This window comes from Chrysochloris asiatica, unplaced genomic scaffold (assembly GCF_000296735.1).
Source record: "Chrysochloris asiatica unplaced genomic scaffold, ChrAsi1.0 scaffold00417, whole genome shotgun sequence".
Lineage (NCBI taxonomy): Eukaryota > Metazoa > Chordata > Mammalia > Afrosoricida > Chrysochloridae > Chrysochloris > Chrysochloris asiatica.
This window is the reverse complement of record NW_006408935.1, coordinates 602107-626587: the sequence shown is the minus strand read 5'-3', so window position 1 is coordinate 626587 and position 24481 is coordinate 602107. Positions and strand designations below refer to the sequence as shown.

Sequence of the window (24481 nt, the reverse complement as noted above, 5' to 3'; positions counted from 1 at the left end):
TTTTGAGTGCCTTCCAACCTGAGGGGCTCATTTTCCTGCACTATATCTGACAGTGTATTTCTGCTATTCATAAGGTTTTCAGTGACTAAATATTCAGAAGTAGTTCATCACTCTTTCTTCCTAGTCTGTCTTTGTCTGGAAGCTCATCTGAAACCTGTCCACCATGGGTGACCCTGCTGGTTATTTAACCAGCATGGAAACTAGAGAACGGTAAATAGAATAACTACAACACAGTTAAAGAGAATGTTAGCACATTGTGAATAATGTAACTAATGTCACTAACCCATTTGCTTAGAAATTGTCAAATGGGAACCGCATGTGCTATGTAAACTTTCACTGAATGCACAGTAAAATATTGTTTTAAAAGCCAGGGAAGAAAGAAAAGGCCAAAATGAATGTCAGAAGAGACTCTGAAACTTGCTCTCCAGTGTAGAGATGCTAAAGTGAGTGGAAAAAATGAAGACGTAAAAGAGCTAAACAGAAAATTTCAAAGGGCAGCTCAAGAAGACACTGTCTAGTATTAGAATGAAATGTGCAAAAACCTGGAGTGGGAAAGCCAAAAAAGAACACAGTCAGCATTTCTCAAGCTGAAGAACTGAAAAAAAAATTCAAACCTCAGCTTGCAATATTAAAGGATTCTTTGGGCAGATTATTGAATAATGCAGAAAACATCAAAAGAATGGTGATGATGGTCAACTATTTTAAGAGGTTGCATATGAAGCAACTGAATGAAGAAATAAGCAGTACTGAAGGCATAGACGAATAACAAGGCTTCAGGAATTGATGGAATGCAAATTGAAACCTTTCAGCAAACTGATGAGGCACTGGAGACACTCATGTATGTCAAGAATTTTGGAACAGAACTGTATTTGTGCACATTCTGTAGAGTGATGACTGGACAGAATGCAAAAATCATTGAACAATATCATTAATATCCCATACAAGTAAAATTTTGCTGAAGACATTTTTTAAATGGCTGCAACAGTACATCTACAGGGAACTGCCAGAAATTCAAGCCAGATTCAGAAGAGCATGTGGGACTAAGGACATCCCTACTGGCATCAGATGGATCTTGACTGAAAGCAAAGAATACCAAAAAAGATGTTTCCTTGTGCTTTTCTGACTATGCAATGACTTGTAATTGTGTGGATCGTGACAAGCTGTAGATAATAACATTGTGGGGAATTGGGTATTCCAGAACACTTAATTGTGCTCTTCAGGAACCTGTACATAGACCAAGAGGCAGTTACTTGAGTAAAACAAAAGATACTGAATGGTTTAAAATTAGAAAAGGTGTTCACCAGGGTTGTTTCATTTCACTATACTTTCTCAATCTATATGCTGAGCAAACAATCTAAAACTGGATTTTATGAAGAAGGACATAGCATCAGAGTTGAAGGAAGACTCACTAACCACCTGTGAGATGCAGGTGATACAACCGTGCTTGCTGGAAGTGAAGAGGACTTAAAATACTTACTGACCACAGCCTTTGGTATGGGTTACACCTCAGTGTAAAGAAAACAAAAATCTTCACCACCGGACCAATAAATAACCTCATAATAAATGGAGAAAAGATTGAAGTTGTCCAAGATTTCATTTTCCTTCAATCCACCATCAACCCTCATGGGAACAGCAGTCAAGAAATCAAATGACATACTGCATTAGGCAAATCTGCTGCACAAGACCTCTTTAAAGTATTCAAAAGCAAAGATGTCAGTTTGAGGACTAAGGTGCATCTGACCCAAGCCATGGTATTTTCAGTCGTCTCATATGTATGTAAAAGTTATACATGAATAAAGGAAGACTAGAAAAATTGATGCATTTGAATTATGTTGTTGGAGAAGAATATTTAAAGTTCCATGGACTACCAGAAGAACAAACAAGTCTGTATTGGAAGAAGTACAGCTAAAATCCTCCTTAGAAGGGAGGATAGTGAGATTTCTTTCATATTCGTTCAGATCTGAGAGTCTTTGTTACAGGAAGTTGGAGGGAGGATGAGAAATACTGACACCCTTTCCCCTCCTAGAAAGAAACCATAGCCCTCCAAGCAAGATCTAAGGGGAGTTCTGGCTGCACTCTGGACTGAAGTGTCTATTCCTGAGCTGGGAGTAGGTCATGTTTCAGACACCACAACTCTAACTGTTCTCATCAAGCTATTACAGGTTTTCTTGATTAAATGTTTTCTCATTTCCTGTGTTCCTCTAGAGACTTTTCAGACCAAATGCTCACTTATTTTTTTATTGCATTTTTACTGTAGAAATATACATAACAAAACCTACATCAATTCAACAATTCTTACATGTATAATTTCAGTGACTGATTATATTCTTCAACTTGTGCAACCATTTTTGATATCCTTTTGCAAATTTACATAAGCTCAAGAATTAAATGCTCAACTACCAACTGAAAGTTTGATGGTACAAATCCACCACAGTACCTTGGAAAGCAGGCTTGGTGAGCTGCTTCTGATAGGCTACAGCCTGGAAATCTAATGGCGCCGTTCTACTCTGCACACATGGGGTCACCATGAGTCACGGTAGACTTGATGGCAAGTGTCTCGCCATACTTGCTTCTAGGGAGCATTCTGGCAGTACTTCTGCCAAGACAGATTTGTTTGTTCTTTTGACAGTCCATGGTACATTCAATATTCATCTCCAATACTACAATTCAAATATATCCATTCTTGTAGGGTCTTCCCTATTCATTGTACAACTTTCATATGCATATGAGGCAATTGAAATATACGAAGACTTGGGTGAGGGGCACCTTAGTCATCAAAATGATATCTTTACTCTTAAACACTTTAAAGAGATTTTTTTTACAGTAGATATTTGCCTAATGGGATATGTCATTTGATTTCTTGACTGCTGCTTCCATGAGCTTTGATTTTGGATCCAAGCAAAAGGAAATCCATGGATCAGAGTTTTCTCTGTTTAATACAGTGTTCTTTATTGGTCCAATTGTGAGGATTTTTGTTTTTATTTTACATTGAGGTGCAATCCATATTGAAGGCTGTGGTCTTTGATCTTTCCCATTAAAGTGCTTCAAGTCCTTTTCGCTTCCAGCAAGCAAAGTTGTATCAGATGCATATTCCTGTTCATGAATCTTCCTTCAATCCTGATGTCTCATTCTTCATATAATCCAACTTCTAGGATTATATGCTTAGCATACAGATTGAATAATTATAGTAAAAGGATACAAGCCTGGCACATAAGGATACAAGCCTGGCACACACCTTTCGTAATTTAAACCATTCAGTATAATTTTAAACCTCCTCCTTGCTCTGTTTGAACAACTGCTTTTTGGTCTATATATAGGTTCCTTATGAACACAATTAAGTGTTCTAGTAGTCTCAGTCTTTGCAGTGTTATCAATAGTTTGTTATGATCCACACAGTTGAATGGCTTTGCATAGTCAATAAAGCATGAGTAAACTTTCTGGTACTCTCTGCTTTCAGCCAGGATCCGTCTGATGTCAGCAATGATCTCTCTCATTCCACAGCCTCTTCTGAATCCAGCTTGCATTTCTGGCAGCTCCCTGTTGATGTTCTGCTGCAACCATTTTAAAATGGTTTATTTTAAACCAAAACTTTATTGTACATGTTATTAATGATACTGTTCGATAATATCTACATTCCATTTGGTTATCTTTCTTGGGAATGGGTACAAATATGCATCTCTTCTTATCTGTTGATCAAGTCGCTGTCCCCCAAATTTCTTGGCAGAGATGAGTTGAGTACCTCTAGTACTGCATCAGTTTGTTGAAAATTTTTTATTTGTATTCCATCAATTCCCAGAGCCTTGTTCTTTGCTGGGGAAGTGCTGAGTGTGTTTTTCCTTTTTGGTTTTTGCACATTTCATTATAATACTGTCTTGTCAAGCTTCCCTTTGAAATTTTCTGTTCAGCTCTTTTATTTCATAATTTCTTCCATTTCCTTTTAACTTTTCTACACTTAAGAGCAGGTTTCAGAGTCTTTTCTGATACTCATTTTTGTCTTTTCTTTTTTCCCTCTTTGTAATGACCTTTTTGCTTTCTTCCTGTATGATGTTCTTGATGTCATCCCATAACTCTTCTGGTCTTATGTTATTAGCGTCAAATATACCAAATCAGTTCTTGAGATGGTCTCTTAATTCAGGTGGGACAATTTCAAAGTCATATTTTGGCTCTTGAGAACTTGTTTTCATTTTCTCATCTTCAGCCTGAACTTGCATATGAGCAATTGATGGTCTGTTCCACAGTTGAACCCTGGCCTTGTTTTGGCTGGTGATGTGGAGCTTTTCCATCATCTCGTCCCACAGACGTAGTCACTCTGATTCCTCTGTATTAATCTGCCCAAAGGAGCTCTGGTAGCGTATTGGTTACAAATCGGACTGTGAACCTTAAGGTCAGCAGTTCGAAACTACCAGCTGTTCCACGGGAGAAGAGGCTTTCTGCTCCCGTAAAGAGTTACAGCCTCGGAAACCCTCTGCAGGGTTGCTGTGAGTCGGTTCCGACTCCATGACACATAACCAGCACCACCTATCTGCCGAGGTCCACGTGTATAGTCGCCCTTTATGTTGTTGAAAAAAGGTAATTTGCCATGAGTAAATCAATTGGTTTTGAAAAATTCTATCCTGTGATTTCCAGCTTTTGCATTCCAGTAATTATCAATGCTTCTTGATTGCATGTGTGATCAATTTCAAGCTGATGAAGTTGGTAAAATTATTCAATTTCATCACTGGCTTTAGTGGTTGGTGCATAAATTTGAATAATAGTGGTAGTAACTGATCTTCATTGTAGGCTTATGGATATCATCCAATCACAAGATAGCACTGTACTTATAGATGTTGCAATGTTCTTTTTGACAGTGAATGAGACACTATTCCTCTTCAGTTTGTCATTCCAAACATATTAAACCATATGATTGATTTTAAATGGCTAATACTAGTCCATTGCAGCTCCCTAGTGCCAAGGATATTGATTTTCATGTGCTCAATTTCGCTTTTGACAACTTCCATTTTTCCTAGATTCATACTTCGTGCATTTCATGTTCTTATTGTTAATGGATGTTTGCAGCTGCTTCTAATTATTTTCAGTTGTGCCCTATTAATTAATGAAGTTCCTAAAGGGTTTACAACTTTCAAATCGTTAAGGTCAACTCTACTTTGAGAAGACAGGTCTTCCCCAGTTGTATTTTGAGTGCCTTTCCATCTTTGGATGCTGTATCAGACAATGTCCCACTGCAATTCATGTTATTCAGTGACTGACCCTGCAGAAGTGATCTGTGTCGCCTTCCTCTTAGAAGTTCCACTAGAACCTGTGTACTATGGGTGACCCTGTTGGATTCAAAATACTAATAGCATAGTATTCAGCATGACAGCAACACGCAAGCTACCACAGTATGACAAGAGTGGTGGAGTTAGCCCTGGTATTTGATTATGTCATAAGTGAGATCATTCGGTGTTTGTCCTTGACTAATTTCGCTCAGCATTGGACTTCAGTTCTTTTTATAGCTGAGTAATAGCATACTGTATGTATATACATTTTGGTTTTTCATCTGTTAATGGACAGTATGGTTTTTCCCTCTGTTGACTATTACAAAAAGTGCTGCAGTGAAGCTGGGTGTACCAGGTAATCTGTGTTCTAGTATTTCTGCCCATGCTAGGAGCAAGAGGACACTGTGTGGGTCAGTGAGGGAAAGTTGGCAAACAAGGAACTTGTCTGTGCCCTGGTTGTGATTCTGTAACTGTTTCCTAGTGCGTTTACACAAGGTCTGCTCATCCTCCCCCCCCCCATACCCCTACCCCCCAGTAATAAAGAACATGTAGAACGGAAAACAGGAAGGTTGGGAGAGTGGAGTGTAAACAGCAAATGGAGATGACATGTCCATCTATCGTGTCAACAGAGTGGCTCAGGGCTCAGTGGGGTGGAGGTGGGCTCTCCCCATCCCAACAAGAGCATTTTCTCTCTGGAATGGCTTCTTATACACATTACCTTTATAACAATTAGAGGAAGATTTGTTCATGCTCCCACTGCTGAAAAAGTCACCTGGCACTTTACTGTAAATCCTTCAGACAGAGGGCTCATCTCTGGGCTTTAGAAACACCCCAGGACACACATAGTTGTTTCTAATGTATCATTGAAAGTAAATGTTTCATCTAACTATATTGTTGCTGAAAGACATTGGCCTTTCCAATTTTCACAGCGGCACAGTGTTCCTTGACAAATATGTGTTTTCAGAAAATTTGCAAATGGTTGACCTTCCGATCAACAGAGGAATGCTAACCTTCTGGGTGTATCATTAATCTTTGGAGTCTTATAGGTTAAACGGAAATACATTTTAATACAGTTTGACATTTGTGTTTCTGCTTTTGTATCTTTCCTATGGAATGCAAAATGTAAAAAAATACTCAACCCTACCCAGAGAGCCTCAGAAGAGCTTGTCAGTCTGCTTCCAAAATACCCTGTGGAATTCTGCTCTGCACATGAGTCAGAGGCAACTTGGGGGTAGAGAGAGGTCTGTATGTATTAGGCCGCAAGCTCCTCCTTACTGTTGGTTTATCACTGTGGTTTTTCAGTAAGCAAATCAAATGTCTGCAACACTTGATTTGCTTAAATATGTGTCAGTATGTATATTTCTAAGGACCTCTGGTGGTGTATTGGATTATGAGTTGGGCTGCTAACCACAAGGTCAGCCGTTTTAATCTACCAGGCATTATGCAGGAGAAAGGTGAGACTTTCTGCTGCCATAAGGACTTACAGCCTCAGAAATCCTATACAGGGTCGCTATGACTCGGAACCACTTCAGACACACAACCACCACCAGATGTAACTGATCAATCCCAAAGCTAGCCATGCTTAGAAAGATGCTGGTGCATCTTAAGTAAAATAAGACCAGAGAGTGGCTCCATCCTTTGGAGAGTTATCCTGCGCTCTGGGCCGTTTTGCCCCTTTCCCGATGCTTGTGTAATTAGGCGGGATGGGGGCTGTGGGCCCGGCCAGCCGCAGACCCTGCAGCCCACCTGTTCTGCTCACAGCTCATGATGGAGCAGTCCAAGAAGTCCTCGCTCATGGTGGCCCGCAGCATCCTCAACAACAAGCTCATAAGCAAAAAGCTGGAGCGCTACTTGAAGGTGAGGCCCTGGGGCCCTGCCAATGGACCGGCCCGCTGCCGCCCTTTCCCTGCCCAACCCCTCCCTCTCGGGTCCTCTGCCCTCCTTCATTGCCGCCGCCTCCTGCAGGGCGAGAACCCCTTTACAGACAGCCCCGAGGAGAAGGAGCCGGAGGACGGCGAGGCGGGAGCCCTGGACGAGGGGGCGCCCCAGCCACCAGTGCCCCCGGAGCCCGAGGCCATCACGCCGCCTCCACCGCCACCCCCGGAGGAAGAGGAAGAGGCCGTTCCACTACTGGGCGGGGCGCTGCAGCGCCAGATCCGCGGGATCCCTGGCCTTGATGTGGAGGCCGACGACGACGACGACGACGACGAGGAGGGCGGGGGGAGCGCCCCATGACCTCGCGGGCCAGGCACTGGCCAAGCCCAATAAAGTGCTTTCCTTCAGGCCTGCTTCCGTCCCTTGTGTGCGCGCTGACGTAGGGCGGGATAAAGGACGGACTTGGGGCGCCGGGAGTATGAAGGAAAGAAGGGCGGAAGAAAGTGTGCGCCTGCGCACCGGGCTGGTCCGCGGCCCGGCTGTGGTTCCGAGATGCTGCTGACGTATTCCCACACCAATCCAAAGGCAGCCTAGTGACTGCGGGAGGCGGGCCCGCCGCGCAAGCAAGCCAATGGTAGTCCGCTAGTGCAGTGACGTATTTTTACGGTCGTCCCGTGGCGGGTGGCGAGAGGTGCGTTGAGCGCATGAGCGCTGCAGCGGCCTAGAAAAGGAGGCTGTCGGCACTTCGAGGTGAAGACATGGAGCAGGGCTACGGAGGTGGGTGCTGGCGGCACGGTGGGCAAGAAGGGAGGGCGGGCCTGGGCCCCGTACCCACTGCGCAAGGGGCCGTGGGCCCGCACCTGGATGAGTGCGGTACTGCGGCCTGGCTTACGGGGAGGTGGCGGGGTGCGCGCCGTTCATTGGGCCGCGCCGCCGTCGCTCCCGGGTGCTGGGTTCGGATTGGCCGGCGGGCAGGGGCGGGCAGGCCTTCCGTTCTCCCCGCGCGGCTTGGCGGCGGAGGACGCCGCAAGATGGCGCCGGAGGCGGGGCTTGCGGAGGGCCCGTTCGCACGTGTACCGGGGGGTGGCGGGATCGTAGAGGGTCTGGCTGAGCTTACGGACCCGTGCCTGGCTCGGGTCGCAAGGTCAAGGCCCGTACCTAAGGCTCGTAGCTTCCTTTCCGCTGTGCTTTTGGCATGTGAGCCCGCCCCTGGGCTTCTCGCGCCATTAGCTGGAGCTGCATTTCTCCACTTCCCGCTTGTTGGGGCCTTGTAAGCCCCGGTGTGGGACCCGAGCCCTGTGTGGCCTCCCTCCCTAAGCTACTCACCTCCCGCGCTCTCCAGGCCCAGTCCCGGTTCTTGGACTTTGCCGAACTTCAGTTTCTCTGTTCCCCTGGCTTCACAGTGGCATCCCACCCAGCCAGCAGCTGCGAAGTGCGGTGTGTGCCGTGCCGGGTGCTAGGGGCAGCTGTGATAACTCCCCTTAGAGTTTTGGGCCCAAAACTGGAAGCGTGCTTGGTGACTTCGAGGATGTACATGCTGGCCGCAATGTGACCTTGGGTCAAGTGACAGCTACCCTCTGATGCTGCTCACAGTAGGTCCTAGGAAGGGAAGCACGTGAAAGGCAGGAGTCTGCTGCAGTCAGACTCCAGGGAACCCCTAGTGAGGACTCAGTCCCCAGCCTCCCACCAGAGGGGCGTCAACAAAGAGAAGAGCCCCAGGGTGAGGCCCTGGGACGTGGGGTGGGGTGGGGGTGATCAGAATGAGAACGGGATCTGAAAAACCATGTGGAATTGAGGCCTAGGAGGTAACAAGCAATGTTTCCCAGTTCTGGCCTTTCCTCTCAGGTGTCCAGCAGCCTGGGCAGTCTCCCCAGCCGTACAGGGGATGGGCTACCTGGTAGCTTGTCTTCTGTCACTCTCAGGGTTTGGATTAAAGGAGTGAAATCCTTGTCCAAGGTCTCTCAGCAACCAGAGACAAAATTGCCTTGGAAGGCCACCCCTGCCCATTTTTTTCTGCTTTGACCTCAGCCAGCTAGGGTGTACTGATGGCTTTTGGGGTTCAGTGTATGCAAGAAGTTACATTCTGCAGTCTTCTACCCAGCTGCTACTGAAGTTTGGAGAGCGCTTACTCCAGGCATGGCAGCTTGGACCTGAGCTTAACAGTGCCTTCCTTCCGCAGGCTATGGGGCGTGGAGTGCTGGAGCTGCCAACACCCAGGGTAAGTGCTCCTGCAGGGCAACTGCCGTGTGGGTCGGGGGCTTCCCACCTACACCTGAGGCCCCAGACACAACCTACCGCCAGCCAGTGGATCCCTGCTCTTAGCAGTTCAGGACAGAACCTCCGGAAGGGTTCCACGGCTGTTAGTCTCTAGCAGCAGGCTGCCTCAGTGCTCAGCTTAGAGACTGATGGGTTCAGACTGCTGCCTGTTGGGTTAGGAGCCTTGCACTTGAACCACTGGGCCACTAGGGTGCCTTTTTTAGACTATATCAGAGTTAGCAAACCTTTTTGCAAAGAGCAAGGTAGTAAACATCTGCAGGCCATAGGGACTCTAGCACAAAAGCACCTGTTGTTAAGTGCCATCAAATCTGTTCTAACTCAGAGCAACCCTGTGTAGAGTTTCCAAGGCTTTGTCATGGGAGCAGAAAGCTTCATCTATCCCATGGTCCTCGTGGTTCACAGTGCATTGTTTATCCTATGGAGCCATGTTGTTGGTAAGTGCCGTCAAGTCAATTCCAAATCACAGTGACCCTGTATTGGCTTTCCGAGGAGCAGCTGGTGGGTTTGAACCACCAACTTTGCGATTCAAACTGACTTCACAGTCCAGTGCCACACACGTACTCCGTGTAGGCATTTCAGAGATGAGTGGATAGACCTCTGTGCCAATAATACTTTCAGACCAAAAGCTGACTCTAACTCATGTGTGCCGGAGGATTTTCCAGAAGTGGATTGCCAGAACTTTCTTTTGAGGCACTTGTAGGAGCCATCAAACCTCTATCCTTTCTGTCAACAGCCCAGTGTTTTAAATATTTCTACCATCCAAAGTCTTCTGTTTATGTGTTGTGAAATAGTTCTTTTTTGGCAGTTTTTCTTATTTTAAACAAACAGCTAGCAATATAATTACAAATTGAGTTTTGTAATCAATGTTATTGTTAAGTGCTGTCGAGTCCTTTCCGACCCAAAACGACACTGCATAGGGTTTCCAAGGAGCAGCTGGTGACTTGAACCGCCGACCTTGCAGTTCAAACCAACTTTGCAATCTAGCACATTCATTCGCAGTGTCACACCATGACTCAATTTAGAATCGGTACACTTACTTAGTGCATGCTTAGATTTGCAGAATGCCTGGGATCAGGCGTACAGACTTATATTTCACTCTTGGCACATTGCATCTTTAGCATCTTGTGTCAGTCAGTGTGAGGTGCTCATTGAAATGGATGGGCCACTGCTAGTTCATTGTTCTTAATTACTGCTGGCAGTGTACATAAAGTTAGGGTCACTTTTTGTTTTGGACAGTTCCCAATTTTGTTTTGTTTTATTTTTTAGTTGTGGTAAATGTATATGGTAGATTGCACCTTAACATAAAACAAAAGTTCTCACAACTGAACCAGTATGCAACATTGTGATGTAAAGTGTCGTTGAGTTGTTTCCAACTCATAGCCACCCTGTATAGGGTTTCCAAGGAGCAGCTGGTGAGCTTGTGCCACCGGCCTTGCAGTTCAACACATTAACACCCAGTGCCACACCAGGAGAAAACAATTAAGTTGTCTAGAATTTCATTTTCCTTGCATCCATAATCAATGACCATAGAAGCAATAGTCAAGTAGTCAGTGTGTGTGTTGATCAACTCTGCAAGAAAAGACCTCTTTTAATGTGTGAACAGCCATGGTCTCTTCTATCACCTCGTATGCATGTGAAAGTTGGACATTGGATAAGAAAGACCGAAGAAAAGTGTGGCACCCAATACAGGCACTTTACAACAACAAAGAAGAGTTGATGTGTTTGAATTATAGTGTTGATGGAGAAAATTGAATGTGTCGTGAACTGTCATTAAAAGGAACGACTCTGACGTGGAAGAAATATAAACATAGCCAGAATGCTTCTGAGAAACGAAGATAGTGCGACTGTGTCTCCTTTCTGTGAGCATGTTATCAAGAGGAATCAATCTCTGGAGGAGGAGGCCGTCGAGCTTGAACAAAAAGTAAAGGGTCAGCAACAAAATGAAGACCCTCGAGATGAGTTGTAGTAGTTGCAATGATGGGTTCAAAGTGTGTGAAGATGTTGCATGTCCAGACGGCCATTTTGAGCTGGAATGGATGGCACCTAACAACAGATGGATCATAGACTGTTTGCCTCTTCCAGTTTTCACATGTACAGTTTTGCAGCATGTTGGTGAGCTTCACCATTACCCACTTCTAAACTTTCCCATCACTTCCAGCAGCTCTTTGTTCCCTAACAGTGAGTCTTGTCCTCCCCCCGCCCCCGCCCCCAGTCTGCCATGGCGGGTCTCAGGTCATGAGACATTTTCCATTTGGCATCTTTTCCCCAACAATTTTAAAAATGTGAAACCATTGTTAGTTCCCTTTCTGGTAGTCACAGTCCGTGAAGGGATGTAAGCATCTATCTCACTGTTCCTCTGATTTCTGGGCCCGGGGACCTACCCAAGAATCCTGGTAGTGCCTTCTCTGCCCATCCCTGGTCCCAGGAGAGAACCAGCCCATTGCTCATGCCTGTGGGGTCCATTCCCATTTGGCTCTGGCTTCCTGTCGATGGCGCCCTTGATGCCATCGGCAGAACACTGGCTCTTTTTTTGCTGGCCACTCTGTACCAGGTAGTAATCTTAGAAAGAAGAACCGGGGGTTCTGTTTGCTCTGACAGAGGAAATGACTTGTTTAAGAAAGAGGGTTAGCTGTACCAGCCAAGTGCCCTGTAGGAGACAGATGATGAGTGGGCCTGAGCATCCTTAACAGGACCCTGGGGTGCCTGCCATCTGTGACGGAAGGAGCACCTTTAACGCTCCTTCAGTGCTCAGGTATTCGGGTTGGCACCTGCATTCTGAGGACAAAACTCATGTGTGTCTCTGCTTTCTCCAAGGTGCATATGGAAGTGGTGTGGCCAGTTGGCAAGGTAGGCCCTTGCTGAGGGTTTGCTCGGGTGGGTGAGTCCTGATCAGCCCCTGCAGGGTAGCGGCTCCTGGGCCTTGGCTCATTGGTCAGGTCCTTGGAGAGGTGGGGAACAGAGGGCAGATGTGCAGATGCTCCTGTCCTTGCTGGGTTCATGGCTCTCCTGAAGGCTAGCCGGTTCGGCCCTAAGGGAGGTTTGCTGTGACTCTGTTGGAAGAAGGCAGGCCTTGACTGGGCCTGGAGTACTGGAGGTTAGTGGTGTGTCATGGGAGCGGCACCTCTGAGGTGGGTCTTGGCATTTGGCTACCTCTGACTTTGAAGAGGGCCACAGTCCCCAGGTCTAGTGTAGAGATATTGCCAGTGCTATTGGAGTCCTTCCTCCCTCCCCCTCTCGTGCTGAGACCACAGGGAACCTGTCTACCATGGCTAGCTGCCTGACGCAGTGTCTTCTCCCCGACCAGGTTATGAGAACTACAACTACTATGGGTCCCAGAACTCCAGTGTGAGTGCTGGAGCAACGTACAACTATGGGCCAGCTTCGTGGGAGGCCGCCAAGACCAGCGATGGCAGCCTGGCGGCTGCTGGCCCCACCATACACATGGCCTCCTATGGCCCAGGTCCAGACCCAGGCCCCGACAACTCAGACTCCCTCATCGCCAAGATCAACCAGCGCCTGGATATGCTGTCCAAGGAAGGGAGCCGGGGGACTGGTGGCAGCGGGGAGGGCACCCAGGACCGAGAGAGGTGATTGGGACCCACCTTTCCTGGGGCCCCGAGGTGGGACTGCTCCCCCAGGTAGTGCCTGTCTTCCTCCCATCCCTCTTTCAGTAGGAAAATTGAGTGGGCCCGTTAGTGGGGCTTATTTCGCACCGAGGGGTGAACTAGGGGCCTGGCTGCTGTCCGACCTGCACCAACTTAGTTCTGAGTCCAGCTTCCTAATGCCCTGATGCTCCACAGTTAGCTGGTGACCTTGAAGGAGGGGCCTGTCTTCTGAGCGTGCCAGTAGAAATGGGTGATGGGTTTGCTGTTTTGAAGGTGGGGGGTCCACTTTGCAGAGGCTGTTCCAAGGGCCTGGGTGTCTTGAGGTAGGTGAGGATCCCAGTGTGAGCAATCCCTCAGTGGTCCTCTTTACCCCACAGCTCCTTTCGCTTCCAGGCCTTCGAGTCCTACGACTCCAGGGCCTGCCTGCCTGACCACAACCCCTACCACTCTGGCTATGGCTATGAATATGACCTGGGCACAGACCGCAACGGCAGCTTCGGCAACCAATATAGCGACCCTCGGGACCCTGGCCGGGAGCGAGGCACCATTGACGGCTATGTGCGGGGCCGGGGCCAAGGCCAGGGACGTTTCCAGGATCGGGGCAACCCTGGCACCTTCATGCGCAGTGACCCCTTCCTGCCGCAGCCCCCAGCTTCCTCGGAGCCCCTGTCTGCTCCCTGGGGCGAGATGAACTACGGGGCTGGCCGCGGCCTTAGTGGCCCCACCCCCAGCAGGCCAGCGCCTCCACCGCCACCGCCCCTCTTCTCCCAGCCTCTGACCCCCGACTTCAGCATGATGGGCATGCCGGGGGCAGGTGGCTTCAACAGTACCATGCCATATGGCTGTGGCCGAGCCCAGGCCCGGATCAGGGACCGGGTAAGCACTCTCTGTTGAAGGAAATGTGCAGACAGTGAAGCACTTGACAACTAACTGAAAAGCTGGCAATTCAAACCCAGCCCAGTGGTGTCTCAGCCTTGAAAGCCCTGGGGAGCAGTTTTGCTCTGCAACACCTGGGGTTGCTGTGAGTTGGAATCCACCTGACAACAGCTCGCTTGGGTTTTCAGTTTTTATTGAGATAAATTTGCTATTCAGTGGTTTTAGCGTGCACATCCGTGACTTTCTGTAAATTTCTAGAAATGTGTAGCCATTACCGTAATTTAATTATAAGTGTTCCCATGGCTTCTGAAGGAAATGCTGTGCCCAAGTTTCTAATAAATTTGCCTTCCTTTTCTGTTGGGAGAGACTTCCTACTTCTGTCATCTGGTCCAACAGCCTCTCCCTCTGTTCCCTGCTCTAGTAGTTGGTAAGTGGATATATGGGTTTGTGTTGTAGCCCCGGTGGCGAGGGTTTGAGCACTGTGGCCCTGATGGCCCCGGCAGGAAGCGGCGTGTGCCTCAGGCTTATGAGGAGCCAGATGCTAAGCAACCCCGGGCAGACAGCGAGGGTGATTTTTCCGACAATGGTATGTGGCAGGGTGGGGGGGCTAAAGGGCTGTATGTGGTGGGTTTCCTCATGGACCCTGCTGGAGTCAAAAGGGGTGCCATCCCTCCAGATAGTGAGCTCGGGGAGGCGTGAGCAGACCAAGTGGTACAGGGAATGGGCCACTGGCGGGGCTGAGCCTTCCTGTCCTTTGTGTGCCTGGCAGATGATGGAGCTGGTGACTTCCGGTCGGGAGATGAAGAATTCCGGGCTGTAAGTCGGCCTCTACTCATCCACCCTCTGCCTCCAGTGCAGAGTGTCCTTAACGTTAGCGTCCTTCCTTGCTAGCCTAGGGTCAGGTGGTGTGGTGGACTCAACTCCATCCTGGGAGTTGGTTATAGCCCACCTGTGTAGTCCCTGAGGCATTCATGGGAAACAAGTGTTTGAGTGATTCTCAGGTGGGGCCACTGAGGGCAGGTGGGCATGGGAGAGTGGAGACAGGTAACCCGGAGTGTCTGGGTGGTCCCCAGTGCCTGGGGGAGTGTGGGCTGTTAGGTGTTGAGTCCGGGGAACTGCTTCTCTCTAGACCCCGTTTCTCGAGACTCTCCATGAACGTAGACAGCAGTCAGGGAAAATTGGTACAGCCCAGCTTTCAAGAAAGAATTCTGGAGCTAATGCCCTACCAGCTGGGGTTTGCTTTATTGCTGAGTTTGTGTGTGTCTCTCCACCTCGGATCCGATTCCACATGGATCCGCCTGATTCTCCCTTGCTTGTCCATCACCCCCTCCCACAGGGAGTCTTACCAGGCCCTTTACAGAAAGGTGGAAAGGACTGGGTATCTGCGCAGTGGCAGGACCTTACTTTAGGTTTCGGTTTTTGAGAGAGGTTTGGTAACTTGAGACAGAATCACTGGTCACCATAGTCTCTGGTGGTGGTGACAGGACACAGTCCCCTAGGGCTCATCCTGCGTTTGCATGGACCGGGGGTGGCAGGGAGCTGGGCGGCCATGGAGAGTTGGGGAAGGTGCCCCCCTACTACCTGACTGTATGTGCCCTTTTCCAGGAGGATGACTTTGGCGAGTCCTGGAGGCAGAGAGGTAGGCATTACATTCTGGGTCCCTTTTGACACCCACTACCCAGTGGCTGCCAGCTGGCCTGGCCTGGACAGGACTGTGGGGCTGTGTCCTAAGACTCTCTGCTCCAGTCTGGGAGCGGCCCCAGTGGGAGTTGGTCCATCAGCCCGGCTCATTCACTGCTCCAGAGGGGCCCGTGTGTGCTGTCTCCCGCAGCTTGCTGTGCCTTGAAGGTATTCTTCAGAATGTGAGAAGAGAAGACTCACTCTCACCTATCCCTCCATCCCACTCAGCCAGTGTAGGCCTTTGCTGTTTTCTCCCAGCACTCCTGGCTGCCAACTTGGGGAGCCGGGTCCAGGACACCTGGCAGAAATGGAAGGATTCTTGGGAACATGGCATCTGCTGTGCCCAAAACCAAGTCCTTGGATGTGGTCATGAATGTAGAAGACCTGAGAGGCCAAAGTGAACCTCCAGGCCTGGCTCAGGTCACAACTCACCTGGCACATGGAGAAGCAGCCCAAAACTCTCTAGCTCAAACACCCAGCACCCTCTTATTTCTCCTCTTGTTTATCTTCCTGTTTCCCTGGGCTCCTGAGAGTCACCTCTGGCTTCTGCTAGTCTCTGTTCCCCCGAGTCCTCCCCCAGGGGCCCTGCTCAAGACTACTTTTGTTCTCAGGCTTAGTTGGCCCCTCTGCCCTATCCCCCTTCCCACCCCCTGCCCCATTCACTGCCTTGGCCAATCCCATGGAACGGGGCCATGCAGGGCGCTTAGCAGTGTGCACGCTAGCCAACGCTAAAGCAAAGGTGACATGTCTGTTGCGCACAGGTCCTACTGCCAACGGGACCACCTTGCTCTTAAGCAGCAGTCCTAGTTTCAGGCAGCAGCCTCTTGCCAAAAGCCCCCACGCCCTGTGAGAGGCTCCCGAGAGTGCACGCCGGTCGCCATCGTCGCGGGACAGGCTCGCAGCGGGCACAGGGGTAGGGGCCACAGTTCAGATGCTTCTTGGTCCATTCCACAGTGTCCGGCCCCGGCCAGGCCCCCTGGGCACCCCGGGCACGGACGGGAGGACCTACCGGTCTTTACCCACTCTCGTTTCCAGGAATGCTTCCCTCCAGCCCTGGGCAAGGCCCGGACTGGTGGTGTCTGTGCACGGAGGGTAGAGCCGGGCCAGCACGGACTCAGACCTGCTGCGGCCCTAGTTGAGAGCAAGGCCGGCAGGACGGCTGCCAGGCCCACCTGCAGGCAGCGAGCTGCTTGCTTTCCTCTCGGCCAATGCTGCCGCCTCGTCAGGAGAGGCTGCATCACTCCCTCCTAAGTGACGGTGGGCTGAGAGCAGAACTGGGCAGGTCAGGGAGCCAGCAGAGGGCTGCGGGACGGGCAGGATCCTGTCCCCTTGCCAGTTGAGGGGGTGCGAGGTGACTCCCCCAGGAGCTCCTGAGGGTTCTCCCAGGCCTGCCCCGTTGGGAGCCTCTGCAGCCCCACAGTGTTAGGAGCGCTGAGCTGACAGGGCATGTGAAGGCCACTGGCGGTCCTGCTCAAGCCCAGTGCTCGGCTTTTTGGGTTCTGCAGGTGTCTTGAAGGGACTGACTTATCTGTTACAGGCGAGAAGGACGATGAGGATGAGGAGCTGAAAAAGCGAAGAGAGAAGCAGAGAAGAAGAGACAGGATGCGGGACCGAGCTGCTGACAGGTGAGGGGGTGCCTACCTGTGGAGGGCAAGTCATAGAGGAGGCTTCAGGCCCAACCCTGGGCTCCTGGAACTCCGACTGTTCACCCAAGAGATTCAAACCCAGGTTTTTTGTGGCTCTTCTGACCCAGCCACCTGTGAGATGTGTACTCTATCCTCTGGTCCTGAGGGAGTAGCCACAGCCTTAGTTTAGAGACCGCATTCACCTCGGTCTTGGCTGGAGTATGTGGCTGGTGGACCCTGCCTCACTGCAGTCTTCGGCTTCCACAGGATCCAGTTTGCCTGTTCTGTGTGCAAGTTCCGCAGCTTTGAGGATGAGGAGATCCAGAAACACCTGCAGAGCAAATTTCACAAGGAGACTCTGCGCTTCATCAGCACCAAGCTGCCGGACCGGACAGTCGAGTTCCTCCAGGTAAGCCTGCCTCCTGGGCATGTGGGGGGGTAGGAAGCTCTGAGGTCTACACTTAGGCAGAACAATCCAGTTGTACAGATCCCCTCCTCCACAGGCAGGTGTGGGTGCCCCGTCAATAAGTGGGGTTGTGTGCAGTTGGGAGTCCAACATGTCACCTTTGTATTTCGTGGCGTCTTCCCTTCAGGAATACATCGTAAACAGGAACAAGAAGATAGAGAAGCGACGTCAGGAAATGATGGAAAAGGAGAATGGCAAACCCAAGCCGGATCCTTTCAAAGGTAGAGCGGGAAAACCATCCTGTCAGGGCTTAGGTACAAGTGACTGGAGCACCGAAAAGGGGGGCGGTGAGCTGAGTGGCAGGACACAAGGCAGGCCGCTCAACACTTGGCCAGAGGAAATAGAAGGGAAGATGCACAAGGGCTATTCTGACCCCATGCACCCGTCTGAGTCAGTAGGGAGGGCCAGAGGGATGAAGGACACCTAGCTGGTGAGAAGGGGGAAGGCTTGCCACTAAGTGTGTCTGCCTGCAGGCATAGGCCAGGAGCACTTCTTCAAGCGGATTGAGGCTGCCCACTGCCTGGCCTGTGACATGCTTATCCCTGCTCGGCACCAACTGCTACAGCGACACCTTCATTCCCCGGACCACAACCACAACCGCCGAGTGAGTGCCGCCCATGCAGGGTGGGGGGTTTCCAGAAACTTTGGGGGCCATCAGGGTGCTCACAACCAGTGAAATCCTAATTCCTGAGTTGTTGTTAAACACAGAAAATGTGTTGCTTTGATTGGTTAAGCACCACAGCTGATGCTGCTGGAGTGAAGATGTGTCCTGTGGGCCAGGGTGACATTAGCCATTTAGGCACAGCACTGGCTTGAGGACAGAGAGGTACAACACAGCCCAATGGGCCTCCTGCCTTCGGTGCCACTTTCAAAACTTACATTTGATTCTCTGCAGTTGGCTGCTGAACAGTTCAAGAAAACGAGTCTCCACGTGGCCAAGAGTGTTTTGAACAACCGACACATCGTGAAGATGCTGGAAAAATACCTCAGGGTTTGTGTTTGGGAGGCTAGGGTTCAGGAATGGCTTTTGTGATGGGGTGAGGTGAACTCTACCTGGATAGGGCCATGCTAACAGTGGAGTGTGTCAGACTTCTGTAAGTCCTGTGAGCCCATCTAGGGACCTCCTGGGCCATGGTGCCACATGACTCAGCTGTGAGCTTCCTCTCGCCACAGGAAACGCTGTGCAGTTGGGGGAAGGGTAGATGCTGACCCAGGAACCAAGGGACAAGGAAAGCTCACTGGCAGGCCTGCAGGCTAAGCTCTATCCCAGAGCCCCACATTAGCACCTATTTTTCTCTTTCTCCTTTCTATTGTATTTTTTATTTTTGTTGAGAGTATACACAGCTTTCTCTATGTCCATGACGTTCTTCAAGTTGTGCATCCATTCTTACCCTCCCCCATTCACATACACTCGCTGCATCTTCAAGTTCCCATCTGGTCTTCTGACTTGCTGTTGTCACTTTGATCTCATAGATCAACCTTTAAAAGAGCCCAATGCTGAAGGCAAACATACTTTGTAAATAGCATATTTTAATGCAAGTAATCTGGTGGTTATGAAGGTTAACTTTTTCTAAACTAGAGTTTTGGCATGTGCTGGTGAGAGTTTGTTTGAAGCCTCGCGTATATAACATTGTGGCCTCCAGCAAGTGAACCCGTGGCAGCCCTCCCTCACTCTGTGTGGGCTGGAATCTAAAATCACCAGGAATTCCATTTAATGGGATGTCATGGTATGGTGCTGCTGGTTAATGCACTGGACTGCAAGGTCACTTTGAACCATAGGGTCAGTGGTTCAAGCTCACCTGAAACCCTATACAGGGTCACTATGAGTCAGCAACTCCACGGCACTTAACAACAAAGTCAGATTAAGAAATCCTAGATCACACTGTTCCTCAAGGTAATGTGTGTGAATAAAAAGTACAGATTTGTTCTGAGAAAGCTTTTGCAAGCGAAGTGTCTTCTCTGGTCTGCAAGCTCTGGGGGCCTGTAGGGTTGATGTGATTAGAGTCACTTAAAAGACCTGTTTGGCTGTCAGTTCTGCCCTGCCTAGAGACACGGACCCCAGTGGTCTGGCCCATGGCACTGCTTTCACCCACAGTGACCTGTTCCCTCTTTTTTGGTCAGGGCGAGGACCCTTTCACCAATGAAGCTGTTGATCCAGAAGCTGAAGGGGAGGACAGTCTAGGTGGTGATGATAAGAAGGAGACGCCTGAGGAGGTGGCTGCAGAAGTCTTAGCCGAGGTCATCACAGCAGCTGTGAAGGCTGTGGATGGGGACGGAGCAGCTCCAGAGAGCAGTGAGGGACCAGCTGCAGTGGAAGGCCTCATGGACACAGCTGAGGCCAGTGGAGGGCCCCTCCCTGAACAGCCGGCAGCCGATGGGACAGCCTGTGGAGCAGCTGAGGAGGAAAACCCCAGTGGAGCGGTGGAAGCCTCAGCAACAGGAGCCACAGAGGCAGAAAACCCTGGAACCGACCCCATTCCTGACCAACATACTGGAGAAAGCCAAGTGGAACAGACTGATGCCAATCCCAAGGAATGATCCTCTTCCTCCTGAAGGAATTTCATATCATGGATTGCTTGCTCTTTGGCTTGTAAGCAGTACTGGGGTGGGGGTGTGTGTGACTGGACTATGCTGTAAACTGAACTTTGGTGTCCCTGCCCTTTCCTCTGGAGAGTGCACGTCTCCACTAACCTGGCCCGGCTGTGGCTGGTGGCCTGGTCCGCAGGAAGGGTGGTGGCTATAGGCCCGCCTGCATTCCCCAGGAGCTCCACACCTCCCCAGGGCAGCTGGACTAATAAAGGTTGTGTGGTGGATCTTGGTGACTGTAGCCACTGGCTGAATGCAGCACCTCCCACCCTTTTTTTTTTTCTTCTTCTTTTTCCCCATTTGGGAGCAGCTCCACAATGGGACTACTTGCTATACAAAGAATTTCTTTTCTCTCTTTCTTTTTTTAAATTTTAAGAATCTGCTTTGGCTTGGGTGTCGCACCTCTGCTCTGTGGCACACATCTGCAGCAATTGCCCAAATGACCTAGCTTTGCCTAGGGGTGCTGAAGACTTTCTGATTTTATCTTCACCTTCCACCACCCCAGTGGTTAGGGGTTTATTTTTTTCTTTCTTTTAAATTGGTAATTTCCACTTTAAAGTGACAGCTTAATGTCACTGCCACACATGAAAACCCACCTAAATTGCCTTAGATGGCTGTGGTTTGTAAATGGTGAACCTACTGAAGTACATATGCTATTAGCTAAACACCCTTCCAGATAAACCCTCCTCCTTGAGAGGTTTCTGAGTCTAGGAGAGGGAGGCAGGGGGCTGTAAAAACGGATGCCCCCAGGCCAATCTTGTGCTGCTTCCCTGCAAACCTTCACCTGCTGTGCACCTCACTTCCTGGAAAACATTGGAGATGACTAGGAAAGAGGCAATAAATATTTGTTGAGCATCTATTGCATACAAGGTGCTATTCATGATATAAACATCAGACCCGGGCCCAGCCCCCAGAGAGCCACAGAGACCCAAGATGGATATCTGAAAAAGTCAGTCTGCTATAACAACTGAAATAAAACTGCTATATCAGCAAGAAAATGGTGCTGTTTCTGCCTGATGTCTGTTCTTCGGTCCCTACTGCTCCATCAGCTATCTCTAGGCAGGCTCCTGTGGGTGCCAGTGTCGGTGTAAGGCTATCCAGAGACCTGGCATGGGGTGCTTTCCCACCTGTGTGATTCCTTTATTTGGGGAAGTAAGCTCTCCACTTGCCAGGAAGTGGAAGACAACTAGGGCTGCACAAATGGCTTCCCTTCTATTTCCTGATGAGACTGAATTGCATGCTTCATTGTTTGAGGAGATGAGATGCTTTGATTGGCTCAGTGGTTAAACACTTGACTGATAACTGAAAGTTTGGTGGTTTGAACTCGTCATCAGAGAAAGCTAGAGAAATCTGTTCCCCCTAAAGATCTTCAACCTCGGAAACCCTGTGGGGTGGTTCTACTCTATCCTGTGAAGTGCCTTTGAGTTAACTTGGAGTTAGAGCAACCTTGGTCACAACAGAATGAAACCCTGTCCAGTCCTGCCCACCTTCACAGTTGTCACGTTTGAACCCATTGTCACTGTATCAGTCCGTCTCATAGAGGGTCTTCTTTTTCACTGACTTCACTTTTCCAAGCATGATGTGTTTCTCCAGGAACTGACCCATCCTGACAAAAGAATGAAACGAAGTCTCACCATCTTCCCTTCTAAGAAGCATTCAGGCTGTGCTTCCAGGACAGATGTGTTTGTTCTAGTGGTCTGTGGTACTTTTAATAACACCGTAATTCAGTTGCATCAAGTCTCAGGTCTTCCTGAGCCATTCTCACAATTGTAACATTTGAGCCCGCTGCTACTAACTGCCACTGTCAATTCATCTTATTGGGGGTCTTCCTCTTTTTCTCTGATGCTCCACTTTACTAAGCATGATGTACTCCAGGGACTGGTCCCTCCTCATAATATGTGCGAAGTCTGAGACAAAGTTTTGCCTTTCTGGCTTCTGAGGAGCATTCTCTGTATTTCCAAGACTGATTTATTTGTTCTTGTGGCAATCCATGGTACTTAGAATATTTTCCAAAGCCATAATTCAAATACATCGATTCTTCTGCAGTTCTTACTCACTGTCCAATTTTCACATGCATATGAGGCTAATGAAAATATCAAAAGGAAGTCTTTGGCGACTTGAATCTTTTCTGTGTGTCATGATTCTCTATATATTACTCCAGTTGTAAGACTTTTGAGGTGAACCCCATACTGAAGGCTATAGACTTTGGTTTTCATCAATAAATAAGTCCTGTTTGTGACCAGCAAGCTAGGTTATGTCATCTATATATCGCAGGTTGTTCATGAGTCTTCCTCCAATCCTGATTCACTACGTTGTTTATATAATCCAGCTTCTCGGATGATTTTCTTCTACAGGTTGAATAAATACAATGGAAAACTACAACCCTGGCATACACCTTTTCTGATTTAAAACTAGTCTCAATGACTGCCTCTTGGTCTATAATATGTTCAGGTTCCTCCTGAGCACCATGATGAAGTGTTTTGGAATACCTGTTCTCCGCAATGTTATAGTTCATCATGATCCATATAGTCGAATGTCTTTGGAACTCTTCTAATGAAGCAGAATGGCTTGATGACAGTAGCTAATGGTTAAGGTGGAGTCCTGGGGTGGGCTGGGGGTTAATGCGCGAAGTCGGTTAGAACTGCAGTGGTGGTGGTTCAAGCTCACCAGCTGCTCCTTGGAAACCATATACAGGGTTACTACGGGATGCAACCAACTCAGCAGCATTTAACAACCACTAAGACGGAACTAAGGAGCCCTAATGTGGTGCTGTGGGGTAAGTACTGGACTGGAAATTGCAAGGTCGGTAGTTCAAATCCACTAGCCACCCTCAGACTCACACAGGGTCACCGAGTCAGAACTGACTGGACCAAGGATTAAGGATGCCCCCACGTTACTCAGGAGTGTAACTCAAGTCACCACCCATAGTTTTTCTTAGGGACATGGTCTGAGTTCAATATACGGGAACACTTGGGCAAAGTTCGCTCTTTTTGCTCTGGATCTTGTGTCTGGCACTTCACATCCGACATCCAGTTCATGGGACTTGCAACTTCTCACCTGATGTGATGCCCCGTTCCAGCAGTCTGTAGTCTGACTGGCTTATTTAGGTTCCTCAGCTCCTGAGACTAGGTGGGTGAGGAGCAGTCTCCAGAACTCTATAAATGTGCAATCAGGACTTGCCAGCCCCAATTGTGTGAGCCCTTTCCTTTGACAGTTGTGAGTTCTGTGAGACATTTCAGTGAGTTGCAGAACCCTGGGACAGATGACGGGAAGAGTGGTGATGGCTATCAAGGATTATGGAGAGGTGTGACATGTTGGAAAAGTTGAACATTTGGGAAATCTGTAACCTCCACCTCAGAGACCAGCTTCAGGCTGCCATTTCTAAAAGCAATTATTCATGCAGCTGATGTCAGAATGGTGGGGGCACTGTTGCAATGGGCTGGACTTTGGGGTTTAGGGAAAGGGCAATCAGGGAGAGAATGAGGAACACTGGGTTTCTGGATGGGATAGAAATCACCCATCGATTAAAGCAGCTTGTTAAAATCACTTACCCTAAGCAAAAGCGATGCATGGGTCATGTTGTTGCCATTGAGTTGGTTCCAATTCATAGCAACCCTGTATAGAGTTTCAAGCTGAGTTCCACGTGAGTCTGCACCACCTATGGTGGTGGTAGTTACGTGCCGTAGAGTCAATTCCAACTCATAGCAACCCTGTGTAGAGTTTCCGAGGCTGTAAATCTTTATGGGAGCAGAGAGCCTCATCTTTCTCCCTCAGTAGTTTCAAAATGCTGACCTTGAGATTGAATAGCAGCCCGATTCATAATCGCTTTGCTACAAGAACTCCTTGCACCACCTATAAAATTGTAAATATACTAATAGGAATTGTTACCTTTTTTGCCCTGCCCACCATGTAAATCAACTGTCCAGGGATATTAGTCTTGCTCATACGATCCAAGAGTAAATAGACAAAGGTTTATAAAACAGACTAAATGCTTTAGAAAAAGGAAGATCGCTTAAGGGAAATAAGATTCCATGTATCCAGTTTACACTCCCAGCTAAGGTTATTCACTTTATAAGTAGATTTGTGATATCTTTCAGCAACCCAGAACTTGACTGGAACTTAATTCAACAGCATTTTAGGAGGTTGTGGAATAATAGCCACTTGTCTGTGGATATTCATCAGCTACATGCTCAAATTTCTGATATAAGTAATTCTCAAGCTGAGTACTGAGTGGCT

At 48.7% G+C, this 24481-nt stretch overlaps 2 protein-coding genes across 2 annotated transcripts in view; both read left to right on the top strand.

Annotated features, from left to right (window-relative positions):
- The window catches only part of AKAP8L (A kinase (PRKA) anchor protein 8-like), a 35621-nt gene extending 28131 nt beyond the window's left edge, over positions 1–7490 (top strand). The window contains exons 13-14 of the mRNA XM_006876817.1: positions 7017–7112; positions 7221–7490. Coding sequence (XP_006876879.1) covers positions 7017–7112; positions 7221–7490 — 366 coding nt within the window. The remainder of the gene's footprint in view (positions 1–7016; positions 7113–7220) is intronic.
- A 398-nt stretch (positions 7491–7888) lies between these two features.
- AKAP8 (A kinase (PRKA) anchor protein 8) lies at positions 7889–20197 on the top strand. Its single transcript, XM_006876828.1, has 14 exons — positions 7889–7907; positions 9310–9348; positions 12222–12254; positions 12712–12994; positions 13390–13888; positions 14345–14474; positions 14658–14704; positions 15494–15527; positions 17106–17193; positions 17461–17602; positions 17787–17880; positions 18133–18263; positions 18555–18650; positions 19781–20197. The coding sequence occupies exons 1-14, from the start codon at positions 7889–7891 to the stop codon at positions 20195–20197; spliced, it is 2052 nt and encodes a 683-aa protein (XP_006876890.1).
- Positions 20198–24481: the final 4284 nt, after the last annotated feature.